We start from the raw sequence: 26,902 nt of genomic DNA on the forward strand, positions 1-26,902 counted from the left end.
GGAGTCCAGAATTTTCAGGAGTCCGTGTTCAAGAGGGCAGCTGCTACCCTTGAAAAATGCCTCAATCGAAGGGAGAGGGTGCCACCATGGCAGCTGCGTGTATATGGGTGTGTCTCTGTGTGTGTGTGTGTTTGTGAACCTGTGCGTGTCGTGCTTCGATAGCCGTCGAAGGTCCGTGGCGGTCCCGGAAGGGAGTGAAGGCTGAGGGAGTTAGCTCTCCTGAGACGCTCCCGGTCAGAGGGTGCCGTGGATGATGGGAGGACAGGCCTCTGGGAGGATGCAGTGGGCCTGGTGCTCCACCAAGCCCGCTGGGCATTGGCAGCCTGGCACGCAGGGCTTGAAGCAGTGGGACTCCAGCGCCCCCAAAGGTACGGCGTGGTTGAAGCAGGTTTTGGGGCACAGAGGGCCGCACTCGTCAAAGACGTAGCCTCGGTCTTGGGGGCAGCCCACCGCTGTGGAGGAAGAGAGAGAGAGAGAGAGGAGGGGGGTTAGTAGACGGAAGGAGGGAGAGGCCAGATGGGATAGGACTGTACCACTCCAGGGAGAGGCAGGGTGGGGTAACGTGTCCCATATGAAGGATAGACGACTGAGGCAAGACTAGGGCAGGGCCAGACTCGTGGAGGCGGGAGGGGGGATGGAGGAAGGAAAGAAGAGGAGAGGGGAGGAAGAGAAAAGGAAGAATGATAGGGAGGGAGGACGGAAAGAGGGGGAAGAAAGGGAGGGAAGGAAGGGAGGGGGGATAAACCCCATTCTCTTTTAAGACTGATGAGGTTCTCTAGATGGGTAATGAAATGTCTGCTAGAAAACAACAAAGCTCTAGAGAGGACGCCACAAGTCTCCTCCTCCTCCTCCTCCTCCTCCTCCTCCTCCTCTCTACAAACCCCTCTCCCTTCTAGCACTGATGACGCTCCCTAGTTGGGTTGTGAAACATCTGCAAGAAAACCACCCAGCTCAGAGAGCACCAAGGACCCCACAGTCGTTGTCCTCCTCCTCCTCCTCCTCTTCTTCCTCCCCCTCTTCCTCCTCCTCCTCTCCACAATCCCCACTCCCTTCTAGCACTGATGATGTTCCCTAGTTGGATTGTGAAACGTCTGCAAGAAAACCACCCAGCTCAGAGAGCACCAAGGACCCCACAGTCCTCCTCCTCCTCCTTCTTTTTCTCCTCCTCCTCTTTCTCCTCCTCCTCCTCCTCCTCCTCCTCCTCCTCTTTCTCCATTCTACAAACCCCTCTCCCTTCTAGCACTGATGATGTTCCCTAGCTGGGTCATGAAACATCTGCAAAAAACAACACCCAAGCTCAGAGAGCACCCAGGACCCCACAGTTGAACCCTGGGCTGCAAAATACTCACTTCTACTGACCTGTCTCCTCCTTTCGACCCTGCTCGACCTCCTGGGTTCCCATCCCTCTTTCATTTGCCCCCAAACACTTCCTCCTCCCGCCCCCCACCCCCCGGACCAAGGCACACCCAGCCCACCTCCCTCTCACCGCAGAGGGTGGGCGAGCGCCACTGGAGCATCACGCCAGCCTGGCGGCACTGGCTGGCATAGGCCTCCAAGACTCTCGCAGAGACAGTCCGCCCGGGCCGGTGGCCCCACAGGCACAGAGGTCGTAGACGCAGGCAGCGAAGAAGGGCTCTGGGGCCACGGTGGCATGGCAGCGGGCGAAGGCGGGCGACTTCAGCACCTGGCAACGGGCGTTGGCCTCTTTGCGGGAACGGTACCCGGATTCTTTGCAGGGATCGGCATCCAGCGCATCGGCGCAGCGTCCATCCCCTGTGGCATTGGCGTCGGCCACCTGCGGGGGGGGGGGAGGAAAGGACAGGGGGTCTGCAGGCGTTGCAGGAAGGGAGGGGGCTGCCTGGGGTGGGGTGAAGGCCTTGAGGTACCCAAAGGGCCCATGGAGAGGAACGGTGGCAGTTTGGGAATCGGGTGGATTGTTCAGGAAGAAGAAAGCGTATCGTTGTTCATGGAACAAACTGAAGAATGACTAGGCCAAACTTGGCAGGTTTAAGACTTGTGGACTTCAACTCCCAGAATTCCTGAGCTAACCTGACTGGAGGAGGAATTCTGGGAGCTGAAGTCCACAAGTCTTAAAGCTGCCAAGTTTGAAGACCCCCCTGGACTAGATGCCTAGAGTGTCACTTCTCAAGCTCAGCCACTTTACGATGGGTGGATTTCAACTCTCAGATTTCCCCAACCAGCATGGATAGATGGATCCCCTCCCCTCCTCTCTCTTCCCTTCCCCCTTCCTTCCTTCTCTTTCCCCCCTTCCTTCTTTCCTCCCCCCCCTTCCTTCTTTCCCTTCTCTTTTCCTTCCTTCCCCCTCCTCTCTCCTCCTCCTCTTCCTTTTCCCCTTCTTTCCCTCTGTCTTTTATAACTACTGGCTGAATGTGTAAAGACAGACAGGCAAACTCTACAAAGTCTTCCATGCAAAGTTTCTTTATTGGGTTATATTAGGCATCCTCAAGGTAACTCACGGTTATGTCGAGATCCATCTAATATCCAATTCTTTGCACATCTGACCTCATAGTATAAAAGCATAGTGAGCTTTCATCCCATAACGAAGGGATGAGGCACCAGCACACGGCTGGGGTCCCGGCAAGAGTGAAGGAACCTCCCCCAACCCCACCAAGGGTCAATTCAGTGACCAATCAGGATTACAGATGTGACCACATGACATGAACTACATTTCCCAGGATGCATTAGCTACATTTACCATGATGCATTCCCTTAAGGGGACAGTTCCCAATTCTAACTTAACTAAGTCAATTCCCATTACCTATATACTGTCTGAACAGCACACCCTCCCTCCTTTCCTCCCTTCCTTCCCCATCCTCTTCCTCTCCCTTCCTTCCCCCTCCTCTCTCCTCTCTTCTCTTCTCTTCCCTTCCCCCTTTCCCTTCTTTCCTTCCCCCTCCTCTTCCTTTCCTTTCTTTTCCTCCCCTCCCCCTTCTCTTCCCCCTTCCTTCCTTCCTCCCTTCCTTCTTTCCCACCCTCCTTTCTTTCCTTCCCCTCCTCTTCCTTTCCTTTCTTTTCCTTCCCTCCCCTCTTCTCTTCCCCTTCCTTCCTTCCTTCCTTCCTGCCTTCCTTCTTTCCCTCCCTCCCTTCTTTCTTTCCTTCCCCTCCTCTCTCCTCCTCTCTTCTCTTCCTCCCCCTCTTTCCCTTCTTTCCTTCCCCTCTTCCTTTCCTTTCCTTCCCTCCCCTTCTCTTCCCCCTTCCTCCCTTCCTTCTTTCCCTCCCTCCCTTTTCTTTCCTTCCCCCTCCTCTTCCTTCCCCCTCCTCTCCTCCTCTCTTCTCTTCCCTTCCCCCCTCTTTCCCTTCTTCCTTCCTCCCTCTTCCTTTCCTTTCTTTTCCTTCCCTCCCCTTCTCTTCCCCCTTCCTCCCTTCCTTCTTTCCTCCTTCCCTTTTCTTTCCTTCCCCTCCCTCTTCCTTCCCCCTCTCTCCTCCTCTCTTCTCTTCCCTTCCCCTCTTTCCCTTCTTTCCTTCCCCCTTCCTTTCCTTTCTTTTCCTTCCCTCCCCTCTTCTCTTCCCCTTCCTTCTTTCCCTCCCTCCCTCTCTTTCTTTCTTTCCTTCCCCCTCCTCTTCCTTTCCTTCTCTTTCCTTTCCTTCTTTTCCTCCTCTCTCATTCCCCTTTTCCCTTCCTCCCTCTTCTTTCTTTTCTTCCTTTCTTCCTCCTCCTCTCCCTCCTTCCTCCTTCCATTCTCCCTCCTCCTCCTCCTCTTCCTCTTCCTTCCCCGTCCACTTCCTCCCAGCCCCAAACTTACCTTCCAGCTGTTCCCAAAGGCTGCCTCGGACAGGCTCAGGTGTCCTGACTGCATCCGCAGATCATCCTGGGGGAAGCTATTGAAGTTGCCACAAAGTCCACACAGGCGCCCTTTGTACGTTCCGGGCACGCTGACCTCCAGGTGCGAGCGGCCGTTCCAGAGCACCTGTGTCAGGTGAGCAAAAAGACCCAATGATGTGCCACCTCTGGGGCGTGAAGGAATGGATTTAACTTTCTGGTATCCCAATTCCCTCCCGCTAGACCAGGGCTAGACCCAAAGCTACCAACCGCAAGAAGAGACACAGTTTTCGCTGTCTCCGATCTCTGGGGAAAACCCCCATGTGTTTCTCTTTCTTTAAAGAATTTGGGAAAATGTCTTAGATTTAGACTTTCCCTAATTCTTTTATTTAATTTTAATTTTATTTTATAACCAAAACAACGAATAAAACCACCTTTCAATTGTGAAGTCTGTCGGTTGGGTACATCTATCTTGTGCATATAATAATATTGGCATAGCTTTCTTATTGAGTTTACATTCACGTCATATTATATTCAACATTACACATCCTCTTGTATCGTTATTACATCGTCATTAAGTTTTTATTTCAATTTCAGACTACTATCTTTAAAGGCAAATCCCAAATCTTACTAAATTATCGTCATGTTAAGGCTGATTCCAAAGCATTCAATTTTAGTATATCATTATTAATGCAATATCCTTTAATTTCTTACTCTATTTTCAAGTCATACATAAAATAACTCTCAAATCTTATAATATTTTTTTCCTTCTTGCTCTTCTCCCGCCCTGTGTATTTCTTGTGGGGCAGGGGTGGGATTCAAAATTTCTTAACAACCAGTTCTCTGGGTGTGGCCTAATTTGTGGGTGTGGCTTGGTGGTCATGTGACTGGCTGGGCATGGCTTGTATGTAAATATTATAAATATTTATGTAAATATTGAATTTTTTATAAAAAAAGAGCAACTTTTACCCAAAATCAGGCAAAGCAGGCAGGCAGATTGAGTCGTTCACAGAATCACAGATTCATTCAGAGGTCTATCTTTCTGCCATCTGCTACCTGAGTCTGCGGTGAAAAATAGAAGCTTCCCTCCTAAGGAAGGTTCGGCTCTGCTTTTAGATTATCTAGAAAGCAAGAAACCCAACGATTTCCTGCTTTCTAGCTAATCTAAATCTCCCGGCAGAGCAGAGAACAGTGTATGGTCGGGGGGTGGGGGGGGGGTGGGGGGGGGGCGGGGGAGGGGAGGAAGAAATAGCAACTTACCAAACACAGGCAAGTTGGGAGGGCTTGCATGCCAGGCAAGGAGTGAGTGGGAGGGGAGGGGCTGAGCCAGCTGATGGAACGATTTGCCGGTTCTCCAAACTGGGCACAATCGTGCGTGGAGCGCGTTGGCAAGAAATCACCAGCTGTGCCGCCTGGAGAGCTTGACAAGAGCTGCGGGCAGGTGCGCAGGTGCGCAGCGTTTGAAAACCCTCTTCGTTACCTTCTTTTTCAACCTCCGCTGTGCCGCGCAAAGCAGCCGAGGAGGGAATAGCAGGGAATTAAAGGACAGCTTAGAGCCCGGGCAGGCGGGTGAGCCAAACACCGAACCGGTTTGGAGTCAGCTGCTCTTCGCAGCTAGAGGTTCTATAGAACCGGGCCGAACCGGTAGCATCCCACCCCTGTTGTGGGGGCTGGAGGCGTCTCCTCCCCACCCACCCCACCCCCCAGTTACCTTGATGCCAATGTTGGTGTTCAGGAGCAGAGTGCTGCCTTTTGGGTCCACCGAAAGCTGGGGCTCCTTCAGGAAGGGGAGGCTCACCGTTCGGGAGTCCACCTGCAGGGGGAGATGAGGTCACCATCCCCGGGGGGGGGGGCTGGATCTTGCCTGACCCTTCCCCCTCTTGCAGAACAGCTGTTTGGGAGGTGGGGGTCCCTTCGCCTGGCTCACCGTGACGAGACCGTCTTGTAGCAACTGCACCTTGGTGTCCCCGATCAACACCGTCACTTCCTTGGTCCAGGAGACGCCCGGGTGTCCACGGTCCTCATTGGTCACATGGATGCTGGGGGGGAGGGGGAAGGGATGGAAGGGATGGAATAATTCCAGACTTACTTTGGATGCTGCGTCCAGGGAAGGTCAACGTTGGTTCTCCGTGCAAGTCAGACGGCATCCAAGAATCTTGGCTTGTTGCCTGGTGCCCCACGAGCTGACTTATTTTGGCAGGATCTCCAGGATCCAACGGTTTATTCTTCCAAACATTTAGGCTCGTGCTGGAGCCCATCCCCCCCCCGGAACTTCCTCTTATTGTTAACTGAGACTGATCTATCTCTCTATCTCTCTCTCTCTCTCTCTATCATCTATCTATCATCTATCTATCATCTATCTATCTATCTATCTATCTATCTATCTATCATCTATCTATTGCTCTACTCATCATCTCTCTCTCTCTCTCTCTCTCTACTTATCTCTATCTATCTATCTATCTATCTATCTATCTATCTATCATCTATCTATCTATCATCTATCTATCTATCTATCTACCTATCATCTATCTCATCTCTCTACCTATCATCTATCTATCTATCTATCCTATATCTATATTATCTATCCTCTATCTATCTATCTATCTATCTATCTATCTATCTATCTATCATCTATCTATCTATCTATCTATCTATCTATCTATCTATCATCTATCTATCTATCTATCTATCTATCTATCTATCTATCTACCTATCATCTATCTCTCATCTACCTCTCATCTATCTATCTATCTCTATCCTATATCTATATTATCTATCCTCTATCTATCTATCTATCTATCTATCTATCTATCTATCTATCTATCTATCTATCTATCTATCTATCTATCTATCTATCTATCTATCTATCTATCTATCTATCTATCATCTATCTAAAAGCAAAAAAGCACTCATGCATCATCATAAAATCTCCAGGACCTTAAAACCTACTAACTTGAAATTTGGCCCGTATGTTCCTCTTGGCTTCTAGGAGCTCACTAAGAAAGGATTTTTCGAAATGACCATCAGAGCATTTAGAGTATTTTGTATATTATTAATATTATTAACACGCTCTGATGCTAAGGAGTTCTACTTCCCCTCCCCACCTGAAAAAAATTCTCTTCCAGATGCAAAAGACAAGCAGAGGAGGTTTAGTTTCGATTTCAGTTTCCCAGCAGCAACCAGCTTTAGTACAGAACAGTTGAGCTAAGCCACGCCCAGGCTCCTTGCTATCTCCTTGCTCACACAGCAAATACCGTTTCAGTTTCCAAACAGCCCTCAACTCTCTCACACACTGACAGGATGCTTGCTAGATGAACTCCGATGGATGCTGGTAGTGCAGAGGCAGGATTTTTCCCCCTTATTTTCCTCCCCAAAACCTAAGCCCGACCACATAGTTTCATAGCGAAGCGCGGAGATCGAGCTAGTCAAGAATATAATTGCAACTCCAACAATGCACCAAGGCAGAAGCTTGTCCACCCCAAAGACAAAACACCCAGACAGGAACTGAGCAACATGGTATATTCAGTACTACCCAGGGAGATGTGTGCAGGCTGTGTGGTTTCTCTGAGTCATGTAATATATGTGGGTAGATGCATGATTTTGTATTTATTTATCTTGTCATGTTTATGTTTATATTAGAGGGCCTTTGAGAGCTGTATGCAACTTCCGTTTTAACGTATGACGATTAGTGTACAAAGTGACAATAAAGTAAAATTCTATTCTATTCTGTACATTGGGGAACCAAAACTGTTGTGGTTCGCCGGCAGCCTGTGCAAACGGCAGCAGAATCGGACAGCGGGGAAGAACGGGGACCAGTCTGGGAGTCGGGAGAGAACTGGGACGAGGGTCCTGCATCTGATGCAGAGAGGGGGCCAGGACCATCTGGGATGGGGGTGCTGCCTCTGGAGTCTTTGGAGTCTGGCAGCAGTGAGGCAGAGGACCCAGGGGAGCCTGTTCCCAGTGCGCATATGCACAGAGCTGCTAGAAGGCAAGAGCAGCTGAGACAACAGGGGCGACTCGGGAGTAAGCCTGGGAGGCGATTGCCCCTCCATAAAGTATAAAGGTCAGGCAAAGGTGAAGAAACCTTTGCAGGAAGCAAAGTCATTCGTCCGGTTCAGATTCATTCTTGAAGCTCTTTGTACTTTGGTTGGTTTTTCTTTTTAGTTCATTTGATACTTCTGTTCTTGGCAGCACTTCACAGAAAAGAAAGGTGGGTGCTCATCTCGAGGAACTGTTTGAGATTCATTACCGGCTAGGAATGAAAACAATTCCCAGCGTTGCAATCAAATAAGTCTTGTTTTTAAAATAAGGGTGGGCGTAATTATGGTTTAGGAAGCCTGGGTCAGAATAGATATTTCTCTCTCTCTGGGCACGTTGAGAATATATCTGCTGAGTATAACTCTGCACTGGTGACAGGAAGGGCATCCGGCCAGTAATCTCTCAGCTCCGCTCGGTTGTCCAGACTCCCTCCCGCAAGGGGATTACGGGGTCGTTAAAAGGAGATGAGGATTGAAGAGCCGGGCTTGGAGAGGAAGGGGACTCACCTGAAGTCCCCTCTGTGGCAATCCCGGGACAGGACATATGTGCAGCTCCCTTGGAAGTGGATCATTTTGCGGTCGAACGTCCGGTAGTGTGGGTCGCCGAAGGCCACGCAGGTGGCAGGATGTGGGACGCAGCGGGGGCAGCACACGCCGGGGATCAGGGATGGAATCTCATCCTGTTGGTGAAAAGCACAGCCCGGTGTGTTGCGGTTCGCCAGCAGCCTGTGCAGACGGCAGTGGAATCGGACAGTGGGGAAGGACGGGGACCAGTCCGGGAGTCTGGAGAGGACTCGGATGAGGGTCCTGCATCTGATGCAGAGATGGGGCCAGGGTCATCTGGGAGCGGGGTGCTGCCTCCGGAGCCTTTGGATTCTGGCAGCAGCGAGGCCGAGGAACGAGGGGAGCCTGTTCCCAGCGCGCACTTGCACAGAGCTGCTGGAAGGCGAGAGCAGCTGAGACAACAGGGGCGACTCGGGAGAAAGGCTGGGAGGGGATTGCCCCCTCCCCTAAGGGATAAAGGACAGGCCAAGGTGAAGAAACCTTTGCAGGAAGCAAAGTCGTTTGCTCTGTTCAGATTAAAGCTTGAAGCTCCCTGTGGACTTCGGTTGGTTTTTTTTTTTATAGCTCATTTGGCACTTTAGTTGTTTTGTAGAGTTGTAATTGCAGGAATGTTCCAATCTCGGATGGCAAACCTCAGATAAAGAATGTTTCCAAGCAAATACAACTCAGGCAAACAAAGTCACTAATCTAAAGGAGGATTAGAGAGAGGAAGTCAACATAGGCTAGACTTTAACTAGAGATAATTAATTGTGTTAATTACTAGTATGCTAAACAGTAACCAAAGTTAACCAATGTTGGAGGATAATTAAAAATGTGTATAAATGCAAGACTAGAGACTCCAATAAAGATAATCCTGATTCAGTTGGTCATGATCAAACAACTCGACCGCCTCGTCATTACAACGGTTGTGGGCAGCAATTCAAAGGAGAGAAAGGTGAGTGCTTATCTCGAGGAACTGTTTGGGACTCATTACAGGCTGGGAATGAACATAATTCCCAGCGTTAAAATAAAACAAATGGTTTTAACTAAGCCTGTGTTTAATTACGGTCTCAGGAAGCCTTGGGAGAACTGGGAGCATCCAAGTTCCTCTCTCTTCCCCTCTCCTTGCTCCAGAGACAATCCTATCTCCCCAGTAAGGGAAATGGTTTTGGACCAGTACAGGTAATCCTCGGTTTACGACCCCAATGGAGCCCCCCCAAATTTCCGTTCTTAAGCGAGACAGTTGAGGAGGGAGTTTGCCCCCATTTTATGACTTTTCCTGACACAGTTGTTAAGTGCCGTTGTTAACTTAGCCACACACCGTTGTTAAATGAATCTAGTTTCCCCACAAAGGCTTCGCTGGTGAGAAGGTTGCAAAGGGGGAAAACCACGCGACCCTGGGACCCTGCCACCGTCGTAGATACGAACCAGCTGCCAAGTGTCCTTATGTCTACCGCGGGGAGGCTGTGATGGTCGCAAGTGTGAAAAACAGTCCTTTTTTCCCCGCCCCAGTGCCGTTGTTAACTTGGAACAGTCCCTAAATGAATGGTTGTAAGTCGAGGACTACCTTTAAGGCAGCCCTCCAGGTGGTTGTGGCAACTCCCCCTTAAACTGGGGGAGCCCCAGTGTGGGACAGGCTCTGTTTGATACCCGCCACCCCTCTCTCTGTAACTCACCGCAGCGCAGGCGGAGGGCGGGCAGCGTTCACGGCGACAGTGCACTTGCCCGGACAGACAGACGCAGGAGGTGCATTCGTCCACCTGCCAGCGCTGGTTGGACTGGAACACCTGGCTTAGGTGGGAGCAGTTCTGGCCGGGATCTGGGCAAAGAGATGGATGGGGGGGGGGGGGAGAGGGAGGGGGAGAAGGTGGGTGTCAGGATTCTGGCAGTGACCCCCGTTTAAACTTCCAAAACTTCAAAAGGATTTATTGGGAGTTAACATGCCGGCACTGCCTGGGTGTAGCCAACTCTGAGGCGCATCATTCACTGTAACCTTTGACCCTGGTTTTTCCCCTGGGTGTATCGTAATTCATATCCTCTAATGGGACACCTCCATAGCCCAGAGTCACCGATCAGGCTCTCCAGTTAGAATTTTGCAAAGGCAGGAACTTCAGTCACCTACTTACTATCTTTGAAAACATTTATGGAATGCACTTTCGGTTTCCAAGCTGCCGCACTGCTCCCCCCTCCCGTTCTATTGGCAACTCTAAAAAGACCATGGGAATATTTTATGAGTTGACAGTGATATCCTCTTGCAAACTGCCTCTCCCTCCTGCCCCCAAGATCATTGCACCTGGATTCCCTCCCCCAGATCACCCTGGGGAGGGGCCGCTAGGTGCAAATGTATTGGCTAAGTCTGTAATAAAAAATAATAATCAGTATTTTTCAAAAAAATTAGAGCAAAGTGCAGGGTCTTAGCAAACAATGCCCTCCTCATACCACCATTTGCATGAGAGCTCAAACCAGGATCTTGCAAGCTAAGAATCTGAGCTATCCCGCAACACTGAAGCATAAATTTTAGACAACGAGAGAATTTCATATCCGGAAATGGCTTCTTTGCATTTGATGAATCCAATTCGCTTTTATTCTATTTATCAAGCTTGCATTTGTTTTATCTGTTAAAATTGGCTTGTGTCTTATCGATCGAATTCGCTTTTAATTCCTCCAATGTTATGGCATCGATCGAATCGGCGTTTAATTCCTCCAATTTTATGGCATCGATTGAATGCGCTTTTAATTTCTCCAGTTCGCCTTTACGGATCGAATTTGCATTTATTTTCTTTGGGAAATTCCATTTATTGCATCCGTCAGATTTGCCTTTTAGTTTATCAACCAAATCTCCTATGATTTCCTTTAGCATATTGGCTTTCATTTCATTGATCGAATTTAACGGAATGTTACAGTGCATCAAATCGTACGTTACAACACCTTACCAGCGAATGAATATATTTCAGCTTTAATAACAATAAAAACACCAGAGCGCGCAACGGATACAAACTAAATGTAAACCGCGTCCAACTCGATTGCAGGAAGTACGACTTCAGCCACAGAGGGGTCAATGCCTGGAACTTATTACCTGATTCTGTTGTCACCTGCTCAAACCATCCCACTCCTTTAACCACAAACTAACCCCTATTGACTCCACCCCATTCCTAAGAGGTCTGTCAGGGGTGTGCACAAGTGCACCATCGTGCCTCCCGTCCCTGTCCTCTTGTCCCCAATTATTAGTTCCTATTTCTTCTATTTAAACTTAGGTTTATTCTGGTTTCTGTTCTGTTGTAAGCTTTTGACAAATAAATAAATAAATGGGCCCCCTCCCACGGCCCATTTTTGCAATCGGGGTGGTGCACGAAGCCCGACCGGGCCACGCCCACCGTAGGTACGCCCTCCCAGCACCTGGGCAGAGCACCGGTTGTTAAATTATTTGAAGCCCCACCCCTGCTTACCTTGGCATTCAGCGCAGCACTGCCCTGGCACCCGTACCGGCACCAGGCCACCCTGGCACACCAGGGGCACGCACTCCTGGATGTGGCACTCCACGTGTCCCAGCTGCACACCAAACAAGGCAGGTGACGTGTTACAAAGTACGACACAACTGTGTTGCCACCCAAAAGTCTATTTTTTTTCCACACACCCCCTCTAAACCTCTCTGGGTGGCACCAAGGATGGCAAAGCAGCTCCCGTGAAATGCCAGCTATGAAAGACGCGCAGAAATGCCATTCTAATCCGGGATGGTGAGCCAAACCTTCGGGGCTGTGCGTCCTTGCAGGTAAGATGGCCGGCCCTGCGTTCAAATCTACATCGTTCTTTGGCCATTCTAACATTTATCCATTTTCAGCCTCAGTCTTATTTTTGGTTAAAATAAAACCCACCAACAACTAGAAAGGGAAAACAGGTTGTCCTCGACTTACAATTGTTCGTTTAGTGACCAATTGAAGTTATAACGGCACTGAAAATAGTCACTTACGACCGTTTTTCAGACTTACGACCACAGCAGCATCCCCGTGGTCCAAATTCATATGCCTGGAAACTGGTTCATAGTTATGACGGTTGCAGTGTCCTGGAGGTCACGTGATTTCCCCTTTTGAGACCTTCTGACAGGGAGGAAGCCGGATTCGCTTAACAACCATATGACTCACTTAATGGCTGCCGTGATTTGCTTAACAACCGGGGCAAAAAAAAGGCCATAAAATGGGGGAAAAATTCAGTTAACAGTTGTTTCGCTTAGCACTGGAAATTGGGGGTTCAGTTGTGGTCGTAATTTGAGGACGACCTGTCTCAACATGGACTAGAAACTTGTGGAACTGAGAAATACTGCCAATATCTTTGGTCGTTACAAGGAGACCTCTTTGTATGACTGCTTGCTTAGTGACCATTTAAAGATATAGCACAGATGCCCAGAACTATTTACGACCCAGATTCAAGAGTTTTGATGGCTGGCCCCACCTCCATGAATGAGTTTGGCAACCGTCCTGCACTTACAACCATTTTCAGTGTGTCATGATTATGTCAGTGCAATCATTTAACGAGCCCATAATCCCTTGTGGCAACTGAATGGAGCTGAGTGTTTTACTGGCCAGATGCCCTTCCCTGTCACCAGTGCGGAGTTGTATTCAGCAGATAAATTCTCATCTCATATCTGCCTCTACCTAGGATCGAACTCACAGCCTCCTCACGGTGAGATGAAAGTTCCACTTTGAAGCCACTGTACCACTCCAGGACTATGACTAGAAATCATCTCCTTTTAATGACCCCACAATCCCTTCCGGGGTGGAGTCTGTCCAACTGAACGGAGCTAAGTGTTTTACTGGCCGGATGCCCTTCCTGTCCCCAATGAGGAGTTTTGTTCAGCAGATATATTCTCAGTGTGCTCAGAGAGAGAGAAATATCTGCCTCTACCTGGGATCGAACTCACAACCTGTGCAGACAACGCGTTCGTTTAATGGCTGGGCCGTTCACTTAAACAACGTTTGCATTCGCTTAACAACCACCGTAAAAAAAAAAGAGGTCGTAAAATCAGGCACGATTGCCGGCTTAACGAGGAATGGGGGTTTATGACTATCATTCTCGGCTCCAGCCTGGTCGTTAAGTCGAGGATTTTCCTGCACGGGCTCCCAACTCGTCAGTGAACAGACCGTGCAGGGTTCGGGTTGAAAAGGGTTTGTGAGATTCTTACGCGGCATGAACAGGACACGCAGCTGTCCGCGCTGTCCTTCCAGGTCTCCCCATCGGGCACGCGTCGTCCGTCAACCTCGATCACGCATTCTGCAAAAAGAACCACAGAATCACAAGAGTTGGAAGGGACCTTGGAGGTCATCTAGTCCAACCCCCTGCTTAAGCAGGAGACCCTAAACCCTTCCAGACAAATGGCTGTCCAATTTGCTCTTGAAAATCTCCGCTGATGGGAGCACCCACAACTTCTGGTGGCAAGCAGGTCCACTGGTTAATTGTCCTCACTGTTAGAAAATTTCTCCTTAGTTCTAAGTTGCTTCTCTCCTCAATGAGTTTCCATCCGTTGCTTCTTCTCCTGCCTTCAGGTGCTTTGGAGAATAGCTTGACTCCCTCTTCTTTGGGGCAGCCCCTCAACCATGGAAGACTGCTATCACGTCCCCGTCCCCCCACAGTTCTTCTTTTCATTAAATTAATTCCTGCAACCGTTCCTTGTCTGTTTTAGCCTCCAGCTCTCTAATCCCCTTAGTTGCTCTTCCCTGCACTCTTTCCAGAGTCTCAACGTCTTGTTTATATTGTGGTGACCGCCAATAGTTGCACTATTCCAAGTGTGGCCTTACTAAAGCTTTGTAAAGTGGTCTTCCTCTAATGCTGAGATCTCCCAAAGTGGCCACTTGCAAACTTGTGGACTTTAGCTCCCAGAATTCCCCATCCATCCATCCTTTCCTCTCTCCCTTCCTCCCTCCCCTCTCCATCCTCCCTCCCTCCTTTCCTTCCTTCCTCCCTCCCTCCATCCTCCCTCCCTCCCTCCTTCCTTCCTTCCTTCCTTCCTTCCTCCCTCCCTCCTTCCTTCCTCCCCTCCCTCTCTCCATCCTCCCTCCCTCCCTCTCTCCTCCTCCTCCCCCTCCTTCCTCCCTCCCTCCCTCTCTCATCCCTCCTTCCTTCCTTCCTCCCTCCCTCTCCTCCATCCTTCCTTCCTTCCTTCCTTCCTTCCTTCCTTCCTTCCTTCCTTCCTTCCTTCCTCCCTCCCTCCCTCCTCCTCCCTCCTTCCTTCCTTCCTCCCTCCCTCCCTCCCTCCTCCCTTCCTCCCTCCCTCTCTCCATCCTCCTCCCTCCCTCTCTCCATCCTCCCTCCTCCTTCCTCCTCCCTCCCTCTCTCCATCCTCCTTCCTTCCTTCCTCCCTCCCTCTCTCCATCCTTCCTTCCTTCCTTCCTTCCTTCCTTCCTTCCTTCCTTCCTTCCTTCCTCCCTCCGCCTTTATTACATGTATAACTAACTCAGGGTAGTGAACATATCCAACACATCTTCCTACTCCTATTTTCCCTACAAAAACAAACCTTTGAGAGAGGTGTGTTGGACCAAGTGATTGGCCCAAAGTCACCCAATTGGCTTTCATGCCTAAGGCAGGACTAGAACTCCCCGTCTCCTGGTGATTGACTCAAAGTCCCCAGCCAGCTTTCCCGTCTAAGGAGGGACTAGAATTCACTGTCTCCTTGTGATTGGCCCAAAGTCTCCAACCAGCCCTCCTGCCTAAGGCAGGACTAGAACTCCCAGTCTCCTGGTGATGAGGCCAAAGCCATCCAACTGACTTGCATAGCTAAGGTGAGACTAGAACTCCCACTCTCCTGGTGATTGACTCAAAGTCTCCAGCCAGATTTCCTGTCTTAAGGCGGGACTAGAATTCACCATCTCCTTGTGATTGGCCCAAAGTCTCCAACCAGCCCTCCTGCCTCAGGCAGGACTAGAACTCCCAGTCTCCTGGCGATGAGGCCAAAGCCATCCAACTGACTTGCATAGCTAAGGTGAGACTAGAACTCACCGTCTCCTGGTGATTGACTCAAAGTCACCCAATTGGCTTTCATGCCTCAGGCAGGACTAGAACTCCCAGTCTCCTGGCGATTAGGCCAAAACCATCCAACTGACTTGCATAGTTAAGGTGAGACTAGAACTCACCGTCTCCTGGGGATTGGCCCAAAGTCTCCAGCTGGTTTCCCAGCCTACGGTGAGACTTGAACTCATGACCTCCCGCTTTCTAGCCTGGTACCTTAACCCCTAGACCAAACCTCCACAGGGCAGGGAGAGGGAGGGAGGGAGGAGATGAGGTAAAGGGCAGAGACAGGTGTCACCATCACAGACTGGGCAGCAGGAACCCGGCGGAGTGAAGCGTTGGGCGCTGGGGCAGCTGAGGGAGGGGCATCCTCGATGCACACAGACCCAGGTGAGATCCTGCATGGAAAGAGGGCGAGGTCAGGCGTGGCAATCTTTTTTTAAGATTAAGAAATAATTATTTTCATTTGAAAACAAACCCATCTCTTAGTTATACAGTGTGTCGGCTGGGTACATATATCTTGTGCAAATGTTTTATGTTCCGTATGCATTTCTTACTAAGATTACATCCACGTTACAACCTACTCAAACCTACTTATCTCTCCTGCCCCTGTTGGGAGTCTGATTCTGAGGGGGAGGTCGAGCAGCTGACTGGGAGTGGGCTCTGGTGGCTGTGGAGGAAACTGGGGAAGGGCAGAGTCCGGCTGGGCATTGAGAGGAAGACCCAGGCCCACCTACTCTTCATCCTAGGGCACGCAGGGAGGAATGGAGAAGGGAGCAAGGTGGGTTACGGGGGAGAAAGGGGCCCTGATTCCCTTCATTAGCTGCAGCTGGGAAAACAGGATAAAAGAGGCTGTTTGCGCACAGCACCTTGCTGGAAGCAAAGCATGAATTATCTTTGTTTGTCAAGTCTTAACTGGGTTCTGGCGTCCTCCCAAGTGTGTGTGTGTTTCATTATCTTTTGTTAAGTCTGCAATTCCTTATCCTGCCCTGTCTCGTTAATTGCTGCAGCGTGGTTTGCGTTGTTTTTTTTTTAATAATTTATATGTACTTTGGGTTTGGACTAATTTCTTCCCTTTAAAAACGGTTCTTGGGCGAGTTTTTTCTCCAGCCGATGATAACTGGACATTGGAGGCCAAGTCGGAGGAATTAAAGGGACGTTACCTACTTTTAAGACTTTGTTGCTTTTGTGCCGCGCCCCTTTGGGTCATCACACTTATCTGTCTTATCATTACAATGCTATTCATTTAACATCTTACTTTCTTTTCCAACCATTTATAAAGTGAAATCTCACATCCTATAATTTTCCACTTCTTCTTGTTCTCTAATTGTCAGTGTTCATCTACTCATTTCTGCGCATCCCACTGTTTTCCTTAATCAACTCCTCCTCCGTCAAAAAACTTTTCATTTTTCCAGTTTTGAGCAAATACAATTCTAGTTGCTGCACCAGAGTTGGCTTCACACAGGGCGGTGCCAGTATGTCGCCTCTAATAAATCCTTTGAAGTTTTTTGAAGTTTGGCTCGAGAATCATGATTCAATTAGGGTGATTGCTGGACAATATGTTGTTGTTTTTTTTACTACAGTTTTCAGGTAAAATCCCCAATAAAAATATCTTGGGTTTTAAATCTATTATGTCGTTTTGTCATCTTTTCTAACCATGTGTGTATTTTTGTCCAATATCTTTTTGCTTCTGTACATGTCCACCACAAATGGTAATATTTGAACCTCTGGTTCTGTCGCTGCCATGCCAAACCCCGACCCGGCGTCTGTCCCAGATGGAGCCTCACCTGGCACATACAGGTGTAGCAGGGTTCCTGAGTGTCTTGGACCTCGTTGCCCAGCCGGTCGGAGGTGCAGTTGCTGAGGGCTTCTTTGAAAGGATGGGGGAGGGGAAGGGGAGGAGGAGGAGGAGGAGGAGGAGGAGGGAGGAAGAGGAGGAGGAGGCAAGAGGGAAGGACAGAAAAGCGAAGGAAAAAGGGAGGGAGGAGGAAAGGAAAAGGAAGAAAAAGAAAGGCAGGCAGGCAGGAAGGAAGGAAGGAAGGAAAAAGAGTAAATAAAAAAGTGAGGGAGGAAGGAAGGAGGGGAAAAAGGAGAGAAAGGCAGGCAGGAAGGGAGTAAGGAAAAAAGGGGGGAGGAGGAAAGGAAAAAGAAAAAGAAAGGCAGGCAGGAAGGAAGGAAAAAAGAGTAAATAAAACAGTGAGGGAGGGAGGAAGGAAGGAAGGAAGGAGGAAAGGAAAAGAAAAGAAAAAAGGAGAGAAAGGCAGGCCGGAAGGAAGGGAGGGAGGGGAGAGGAGGAAAGGAAAATAAAAAGAGAAAGGCAAGCAGGAAGGAAGGAAGGAAAAGAGTAAGGAAAAAGGAAGGGAGAGAGGGAGGAAGGAGGAAAGGAAAAGAAAAGAAAAAGAGGCAGGCAGGCAGGCAGGCAGGCAGGCAGGAAGGAAGGAAGGAAGGAAGGAAGGAAGGAAGGAAGGAAGGAAGGAAGGAAAAAAGAGAAGAAGGAAAGAAGTGTAGAGAAAAGAGCGGGAAGGGAGAAAGGAGGGAGAGCAGAGAAGGGAAAGGAAGGGATGAAGAAGGGAAGGAGGAAGGAGAGAGAGAGAAAGCTTTGAGGACTCATTCCCACCAGGGATCTTCAAGGGCTGCTCTGGCCGCCCCGAAACCGCCGATGGGGGATGTGGGGGGGCCTAAAAGTGACCAGGCAGACTGACCCACTGAGCCCACTTGTTGGCCCGCTGCCTTACAGAGGACCTGCCTCTGAGGACTACCCATCGTCCACCATCAGGCTGGGCGAGGCTGCTGGGACCCGGAGTCCAAGACCACCACCCCCAAGCGGGTAGTCCTCCCCCCACCAGTGGAGATGGAAAGTGGGGTGGAGGGTGGGGGGGCAGAGACTCACCTGCACAGGTGGGGCAGCAGGTGCCAGGCGCCGGCGCCTGAATCTGGTTCTGAGGGCAATCCAGCAGGCTGGGACACTGCCGGCGATGGCACTGGAGGTGCGGGTGGCCGTCTGACATTAGCTGGGGAGGGGAGCAGAGGGAGGGGGCGAGTTTGTGGGCGGGAGGGGCCTGTGGGGGGGTCATTGCATTCTGCCACGGCAGGCACTGATTAAATTGTATCCTGTCATTGCGTGCATTAATTAAATTAAATTAATTCTGACATTGGATAGATTAATTAAATTTATTGTCATTGCATGTTCTAATTAAATGTATTCTGTCATTGCATGCACTAATTAAATTGATTCTGTCGTTGCAGGCACTAATTAAATTGATTCTGTCATTGCATGCACTAATTAAATGTATTCTGTCATTGCATACACTAATTAAATTGATTCTGTCATTGCATGCATTAAATTAAATGTATTCTGACATTGCATGCACTAATTAAATGTATTCTGTCATTGCATGCACTAATTAAATTGATTCTGTCATTGCATGCATTAAATTGATCTGTCATTGCATGAATTAATTAAATTAAATGTATTCTGTCATTGCACACACTAGTTAAATTGATTCTGTCATTGCATGCATTAATTAAATTGATTCTCTTATTGCATGCATTAAATAAATTAAATGTATTCTGTCATTGCATGCACTAATTAAATGTATTCTGTCATTGCAGGTACTAATTAAATTGATTCTGTCATTGCATGTTTTAATTAAATTAAATGTATTCTGACATTGCATGCACTAATTAAATGTATTCTGTCATTGCATGCATTAATTAAATTAAATGTATTCTGTCATTGCATGCACTAATTAAATTGATTCTGTCATTGCATGCATTAAATTGATTCTGTCATTGCATGCATTAATTAAATTGATTCTGTCATTGCATGCATTAATTAAATTAAATGTATTCTGTCATTGAATGCACTAATTAAATTTATTCTCTTATTTCATGCACTAATTAAATTAAATTAATTCTGTCATGTAATGCATTAGTTAAATTAAATTAATATTGTGATTGCACGCATTAAATTTATTGTCATTTCATGCATTAAATTGATTCTGTCATTGCATGAATTAATTAAATTGATTCTGTCATTGCATGAATTAATTAAATGTATTCTGTCATTGCATGCATTAATTAAATTAAATGTATTCTGTCATGGCATGCACTAATTAAATGTATTCTGTCATTGCATAAATTAATTAAATTTATTGTCATTGCATGCACTAATTCAATTTATTCTGTTATTGCATGTTCTAATTAAATTAAATATATTCCGTCATTGCAGGCACTAATTAAATGTGCATGCTGCTCCATCTTCCAGTCATGCCGCTCTGACTGCCTTACAACAGGATCAGAAAACAGGGTGGGTAGTCCTCGACTTACGACCACCATTGAGCCCCAAATTTCAGTTGCAAAGTGATATTTGCCCCATTTTACGACAGTTTCTTACCCCAGTTGTTAAATTAATCACTTGCTAAGTTAGGACACGCGGTTGTTAAGTGAATCCGTTTCCCCCCCTTGACCTTGGCTCCCCAGGAGGTGGCAAAAGGGGCTCACATGACACCCCCCCCGGCATTACGACCATCATAAATACGAGTTGGTAGCCGAGTGCCTGAATTTTGATCACATGACCTTGGGGAATGCCGCAACGGTCGTTAAGTGTGAAAGCCAGTCGTAAGTCCCCTTTTTTCAGCGCCACTGTAGTTTCAAACAGGTCAGGACTTCAAAATCCACTTTAAAAATACCTGGCTTAGCAACAGCAATTGTAGTCGTAAGTGGAGGACTGCCCTGGTCTGATCCAGGGGGAGGGGTCGCCTACCTGACAGGTGCAGACTTCACAGGGGTCTCCTCCAGGCTGGAAGCTCTCCCCTGGCCCGTAATTATGCCCCCCGTAGCTGCAATCTGGGAACAGGAAGGAGGAGGAGAGAGTGTTGAAGTAATTCCCCACTAGGAGAATGAGCGCACTCAGGGACGCGTAGTGAGAGTGGTGAGGAATAACACACAACCACCACACAGATACACTGAATAGTAATATGCAGGTTTTGCTTCCAGTAAACGGTTAAGCGAAGTCCAACAAGCAGTCCAAGTCATACATGGTTAAAGCAGTCAGTTTTCAATCCAGGGATAACCCAAATAACAAAGTCCAGTATCATAAACAGTCCACGTAACAGACTCACATCAATCCAACAATAACGACAATCAGCAACAGTCAATGGGGAAATGCAGGAACCAAAAACAGCGACGCAACTAACAACAACCAGAACATACAAGCCAGGTTTCTGGCTCCATCTTATGGCCATTTGAGGAACCACACCCAATTACAATTTTAGCCTTCCCTTAAAGAGATAGTATTAAATGTCTATCCTGGTTTATATACAGTATCTCCAACCCAACTGTTAGGTGACTAGCAATTCCTAACAGAGGAAGAGACTCCTAACGGTTAGAGAAGAGAAATTTGAGTCTGGAATAGAATTGTAATCAGACAAAGCGTCGTAAGCAGGGGTGGAATTCACCCTGGGTGTGGCCCAGGCTCCAGAGGCTCTCTGGAAGCTGGAAACAGGCCCATTTCTGGACTTCCAGAACTTCTAGAAGGCCCGTTTTCCCCCTCCCAGAGCCCCTGCGCAGACCTTGCACTTACCTACATGCAAAATGGGCAGCGTGGAGACTCCGGGGAGGGGCAGGGCGGGGCAGGGTGGATGGGTCCAACCAGTCGGTTCAACTACCGGTTCAGCGAACCAGATGTAAATTTAACTTTTGGTTCGCCTGAACTCATCCAAACCAGTAGAATCCCACCCCTGGTTGTAAGGGAATCACTGCAGTTGTTAAATAAATATGCTGTGGTTAAGCAAATTGTCGGGATTCCAGCCATCGCCCTAATGAAATCATGATTCTCGAGCCAAACTTCAAAAAAGTCCAAAGGATCCATTAGAGGCGACATCCTGGCCCTGCCCTGTTTGAAGCCAACTCTGACCTATGTAATTAACAGGCCCCTGTGACCCTGTTACCCCCCTCTCTCCTGGGTGTGTCATCAACCAGATTCTCCAACTGAGCACTTTCACGGGCTGGGTGTCATCAATCACATTCTCCAATTAAATATATTCACAGGCAAAAGCTCTGGTAGTTTAGTTACAATCTTTTAAAGAGAAGAGTTGGAATGTACGTTCGCTTCCAAACTGCTGCACGGCTCTTCCAGATTCCCCCGCGCCTTTTTTTAATGGCAACTACTAAAACAGGCCTAGGAATGTATTACGAGTGGACACAAATCTGGTTTCTTTGCTTGACTTTATTTATCACCCGCTAGCTGGGAAGGTTACAAAAGGGGACGCCGTGACCCCAGGACACCGCGACTGTCCTCAATGCAGGTAGTCCTCAACGTTCGACCACAACGGAGCCCAACTTTCACTGTGGCTAAGTGAGCAGTTGCTGGCCCCAATTTTATGACCTTTCGCGCCGCATTTGATTAAGCGAATCCCGGCCATTGTTAAGCGAGTCACCGAGTCGTTAAGGGAATTCGGCTTCCCCGTGGACTTTGGCTTGTGCGGAAGGTCGCAAAATGGGATCCCGAGGAGGGGTGGGATTCAAATTTCGTAACAATGGGTTCTGTGGGCATGGCGGGGTGGGCGTGGCCATGTGGCTGGGTGGGTGTGGCTTCTCTTTTTTTGCAGACAACCCCGCCCCCCTATTTTTTTGCCTCCTGGGCCTCAGGCAAGCCTCCTATGGGAATGTTTTTTGCTCCCAGAAGGTATCCATGGGGGCCCTGGAAGGCCAAAAATGGAGCGGGAGGGGTACATAACCCCGGTCCCCAACCCCCGTACCCCTTTTACCCTCCTGGGCCTCAGGGAAGCCTCCTGGGCAAAGCCGTGAGACAGCGAAGGGGATCCCAGCACAGCTGATCATCGGAACAGCTGATCATCGGACAGCTGATCATCGGAACAGCTGATCGTTGGGGGAGAAAAATAAATACCTTAAGGAGTGACTGCACGGGGGAGAACGCAGTCAGCAACGTCGCGCATGCGTGATAAGGACTGACTGGGTGGGGAGGGGCAGGTGGGGAAGGGGCGGGCCAGCTAGGGGCACGTTTGCCTGGTCTCCGAACTGCTCAGAATCATAGCAACCGGTTCTACAGAATCTGTGACGACCCAGGGTGGGTGTACAAAATAAAACACAGTCACAACAAAGAGGTGAAGCCCCTTTTATTCCTTCACTTTGCTTCCCAGCTCCGAATATCCTTGACTGGAGACAACAAATTCCCCCACGAGCAGTTACCAGGAGGAGGAAAACGCCGTTTAAATTATGAAGAATCAAAAAACAACACAAACCAGGCAAGACAAGGGCTGGAGGACATCCACAGATATCGGAACACACACTGAGAAGGACGCCAAACTCAGAGGAGAACAACAAACTAGAGATATTTCCATGCTTTGTTTCCAGCACTGGCCCATACGCGTGTCCGTCCTTTTAACCAGTTGTCACAGCTGCAGCCCATGAAGGAGATCAGGGCCCTTTCCTCCCCCATAGACCACCTCTCTCCCTGATCCTCTCCTCCCTGCCTGCCCTAGGATGGAGAGGGGATGGGCCTGGGTCCTCTTCTGACTGCCTAGCTGGCCTCTGCCCTTCCCCAGCCTCCTCCACGACCTCCGGAGCCACACCTCCACTCCCTGTCGGCTGTTCCTCCTCTTCCTCAGAGTAAGACTCCACCAGGGGCGGCATGACAGAACCGATCCGAACCGGTAGAATCCCATCCCTGATTCCGGGACACCGTGACACCGTGACCGTCATAAATGTGAGTCAGTCGGCATTTTGACCGTGGTCATAAGGGGGATGCAATGATCGTCAGTGTGAAAATCGGCCGTGTCACTTTTTTTCAGTGCCGTTGTGACTTTGAATGGTTGTAAGTAGAGGACCACGTGCAATAATAGGCACCGTGTTGGGTTGCTAGTGTGGTCTACCTCGCAAGGCTGACAAGAACAGGACTCGGGGTTCCTTTTCTGGTCGCAAGATGCCCCAAAGATAACAGAATCAGAGAGTGGGAAGAGAAGCTTGAACCGGAGGGGGCTGGACTAGATGACCTCCTTCCCACTGTGATATTCTGTTATACCATGTCAGGGAGAGGTTCCACCATGGCCTTCCCCCCACTCTCCCCCCCTCCAGGGATCCCGCTGGCTCCCCTCCTCACCTGCACACACCGGGCAGCACTCCCCGGGCACTTCCACCTGCGCGGGGCAGGAGCTCACGCAGAGGATCTGGGTGCAAGTGACGACGCCGTCTGCACACAGGCAGGCCTGGCAGGGCTCGGAGGGAGAAAACCAGCTGCTGCCATCGGCCCGATCCTGGCCCTCATGGGTGCAACCTGCAGAAGGGATGGGGGGGGCAGAGAGGGGTCAGGACTGCCTTGTGGGGTGGGGGGAATAGCCCCTGCTTGTCTGGGCAGGGCTGGAGGGAGAGGTTGCATTTCTTGGGCCAGTTTGCTCTCTCTCTCTTTTCTTTTTTCTTTTTTCTTTCTTTCTTTCTTTCTTTTTCTTTCTTTCCTTCCTTCCTTCTTTTCTTTATTTCTTTTATTCCTTTTTTTCTTTCTTTCTTTCTTTTTCTTTCTTTCTTTCCTTCCTTCCTTTCTCTTTATGTCTCTCTTCTTTCTCCTTCCTTCTCTCTTTCTCTCTCTCTCTCTTATTTTCTTTCCTTTCCTCTATCTCTTCTTTCTCCTTCCTTCCTTCCCTCTCCCTCCCTCCCTTCTCTTCTTCCTCTCTTTTATTTCCTTTCCTTCCTTTCCTTCTCTCTTTTCTTTCTTTCTCCTTCCTTCCCTCTCCCTTCCTTCTCTTCTTTTTCTCTCTTTTATTTTCCTTCCTTCTTTCCTTCCTTCTCTCTTTCTCTGTCTCTCCTTTCTTTCTCCTTCCTTCCTTCCCTCTCCCCCTTCTTCTATTCTTTCTCTTATTTTCCTTCCTTCTTTCCTTCTTCCTTCTTTCTCCTTCCTTCATTCTGTCTCTTTCTTTCTTTTATTTTCCTTCCTTCTTTCCTTCTCTCTTTGTCTCTCTTTCTTTCTCCTTCCTTCCTTCCTTCCTTCCTTCCTTCCTTCCTTCCTTCCTTCCTTCCTTCCTTCCTTCCTTCCTTCCTTCTCTCTCCCTCCCTCCCTTCCTTCCTTCTCTCTCTCCCTTCCTTCCTTCCTTCTCTTTCTTTCTCTTTTATTTTCCTTCCTTCTTTTCTTCCTTCCCTTCTCTTTCTCTCTCTCTCTCTCTTCTTTTTCCTTTTATCCTTCCTTTTCTCCCTTTCTTTCTATTTTCCTCCCTCCCTCCCTTCCCTTCTGACCTTCCTACCGCAGGGTAGTTAGGAAGGGCAGCTTTCTGCTCACTACACGAATGGTTTGGGCCAACCCAAGACTGATGGTCTATTTGTCTCAGACAACGACAACTAGAAACCAAGCCTCAGGGAGGTGCCGAATGGCTAGTCTTGAGAAAAGAGCAGAGCAGCCAATGGCCCCTTTTATAAGGCCACATTCCTGAGATCTTTCCTTTGTCTTTCGGAAACACCCAGGCGCCTGCGGGGTCAAAAAGGGACAAGCTGAAGGTGGCACCTTGGCAACGGGGGCAGCAAACTCCAGGTTCCGTCACCGGCTGGGCGCAAGTGGCAGGAGGGCAGGAAATCACTTCACACCGGACGTTCCCGTCCTGCAACACAGAGAGATGAGCGGGAACATCAGTGTCACCCTCCGCCCCGCAGACCCCTGACTCTGATCCTTCCCCCTCCTTCCGGAGGGCGGGCACAGCCCATATCCTGCCCACATCGAGCCTGCCAATCTCCAGCATCTTCGGTTAACAGGCATCCTGCCATAAAACAAAATGGAAGGAGGAAGGAATTCCGGGTGAGAAATTGAAGACGAACGGCGGGAGGGGAGTGTTGCGGCTCACTGGCGGCTGTCGGACAGTGAGGAGGTTGGGGAGGAAACTGGGCCGGTCCTGGAGGCTGAAAAACGCCCGGAGGAGGGCTCTGCATCAGAGGCAGGGATGGGGCCAGGGCAGCTGAGGCCTTCAGGCTCAGACAGCAGTGAGACGGGGGGAGCTTCTGGATCCGGTTCCTAGCCTGCGCATATGCAGAGCTGCCGAAAGGAAGGAACAACTAAGAACTCAGGGTTGACGTGGTTGAAAGGCCACAGGTGGACAATGAATGGCCCCTCCTATAAGGATTAAAAGAGGAGCAAAAGGGGAGGGCTCTTTTTGCAGGAAACAATTCGTTCGTTCGTTCGTTCGAGCCTCATGAAGATTTGTCTGTGTATGTCGGAGTAAATTCATGAACGGGAATAGAGCTTGGTGATAAGGTCAGCCAACGAATAGGCATAGCAAGTAAGTCAGCCAACGAGGACTGTTTGGAAACCGAAACTAGAAGTAGCCTAGGCATGACTCTATATTCAGCTCTGCAGCTATGTTAAGCTCTGAGTCTGTCCATTGGAAACGAAACCGCTCCTCCCCTCTGCCGTGTGTCTTGCTTGCCTGCTGAACTAAAGTGAAACTGAGGTCTGTTTCTGTTTGAGTTTGCTCCACCTTGGAGAAAAGCTACAACTGGTATTGTAAAATTTACTTTATGTGTTTATAAAGAAGTTAAATGAAGCCTCGGCCATCTGTGTTTACTTTTCTGGCGCTGAATTTACACTGTAAGACTCTGAACAGTGTAACCTAGAGACTCTGTGCCCAGCCCTTCCTTGTCAGCACTGGGTGTGGAACTATTTACCGGGCAGCTTTCCAGGATAGATAAGGTCTGAGCTAATAATTCTACCTTTGCCAGACTGTTTGCCAGGCCATTGGTTGAATGTGAATGCACTAAATTCGCATTCATTTAATAAAAGAGGTTTTGCCAGGACACAGAGTTGCTTAGTGCCTTTTGGGGAAGCTTAGGACGGAAGAGGGAGACACGTTGACAAGAACCAGGGGTGTCAAACTGAAATAAGCTAGCTGACAAGGAGGACACCTGGCCTGGGAACCGAAGGTGAAATGGCGTCGAGAGGTGCTAAGCATCCGGGCCGTTCCCAAGGCGTCAAACCAGCATGGACACTGATGGACTGGTCAGGGGGGGCGAGGGCCAGGGTATGGGGAAAAAATTAAATTTTGCACAGGAATGCAGGTAGTCCTCGGCTTACGACCACAACAGAGGCCAAAATTCCTCTTGCTAAGTGAGTTTTGCTTCATTTTACAACTTTTCTTGCTGCTATTGTTAGGGGAATCACTGCAGGCATGTAGATAGTCACACAGCTGTTAAGCGAATTTGGCTGCCCCACCCCCCCATGGACTTTGATTGTCTGAAGGCCGCAAAAGCAGATCACGTAATCTCGGGACACTGCAACAGTCATAAATGCGAGTTGCCAGGCTATTTGAAATTTGATCAGGTGACCATGGGAATGCTGCTGCAACAGTCGTAAGTGTGAAAAAACAGTCCCAAGTCCCTTTTTTTCAGTGCCATTGTAACTCCGAACGGTCGCTAAATAAACTGTCGTAAGTCGAGGACTATCTGCAGTCTCCATTCATTTGGAGAGCTGAGCAGTCGCTAAATGGATTGTTTTAAGTTGAGGAATCTAACCTTACTTTTGTTGCAACTTAAGTAAAAGAACTTATCACTT

At 48.9% G+C, this 26,902-nt stretch overlaps 1 protein-coding gene across 1 annotated transcript in view; it reads right to left on the bottom strand.

Moving 5' to 3' along the window:
* Positions 1 to 7: 7 nt before the first annotated feature.
* Positions 8 to 26,902, bottom strand: part of KCP (kielin cysteine rich BMP regulator) — a 75,358-nt gene continuing 48,463 nt past the window's right edge. The window contains 16 exon segments of the mRNA XM_087935617.1: positions 8 to 452; positions 1,487 to 1,580; positions 1,583 to 1,795; positions 3,765 to 3,929; positions 5,493 to 5,594; positions 5,709 to 5,820; positions 8,326 to 8,498; positions 10,038 to 10,180; positions 11,808 to 11,910; positions 13,538 to 13,626; positions 15,656 to 15,755; positions 17,145 to 17,227; positions 18,248 to 18,368; positions 20,123 to 20,205; positions 23,480 to 23,653; positions 24,869 to 24,962. Of these exon segments, the coding sequence (XP_087791743.1) occupies positions 235 to 452; positions 1,487 to 1,580; positions 1,583 to 1,795; positions 3,765 to 3,929; positions 5,493 to 5,594; positions 5,709 to 5,820; positions 8,326 to 8,498; positions 10,038 to 10,180; positions 11,808 to 11,910; positions 13,538 to 13,626; positions 15,656 to 15,755; positions 17,145 to 17,227; positions 18,248 to 18,368; positions 20,123 to 20,205; positions 23,480 to 23,653; positions 24,869 to 24,962 (2,067 nt within the window). The 3' untranslated portion in view covers positions 8 to 234.

Source organism: Pseudonaja textilis, chromosome 5 (genome assembly GCF_049901715.1).
Source record: "Pseudonaja textilis isolate UNSWEBS1 chromosome 5, rPseTex1.2, whole genome shotgun sequence".
Taxonomy (NCBI): domain Eukaryota; kingdom Metazoa; phylum Chordata; class Lepidosauria; order Squamata; family Elapidae; genus Pseudonaja; species Pseudonaja textilis.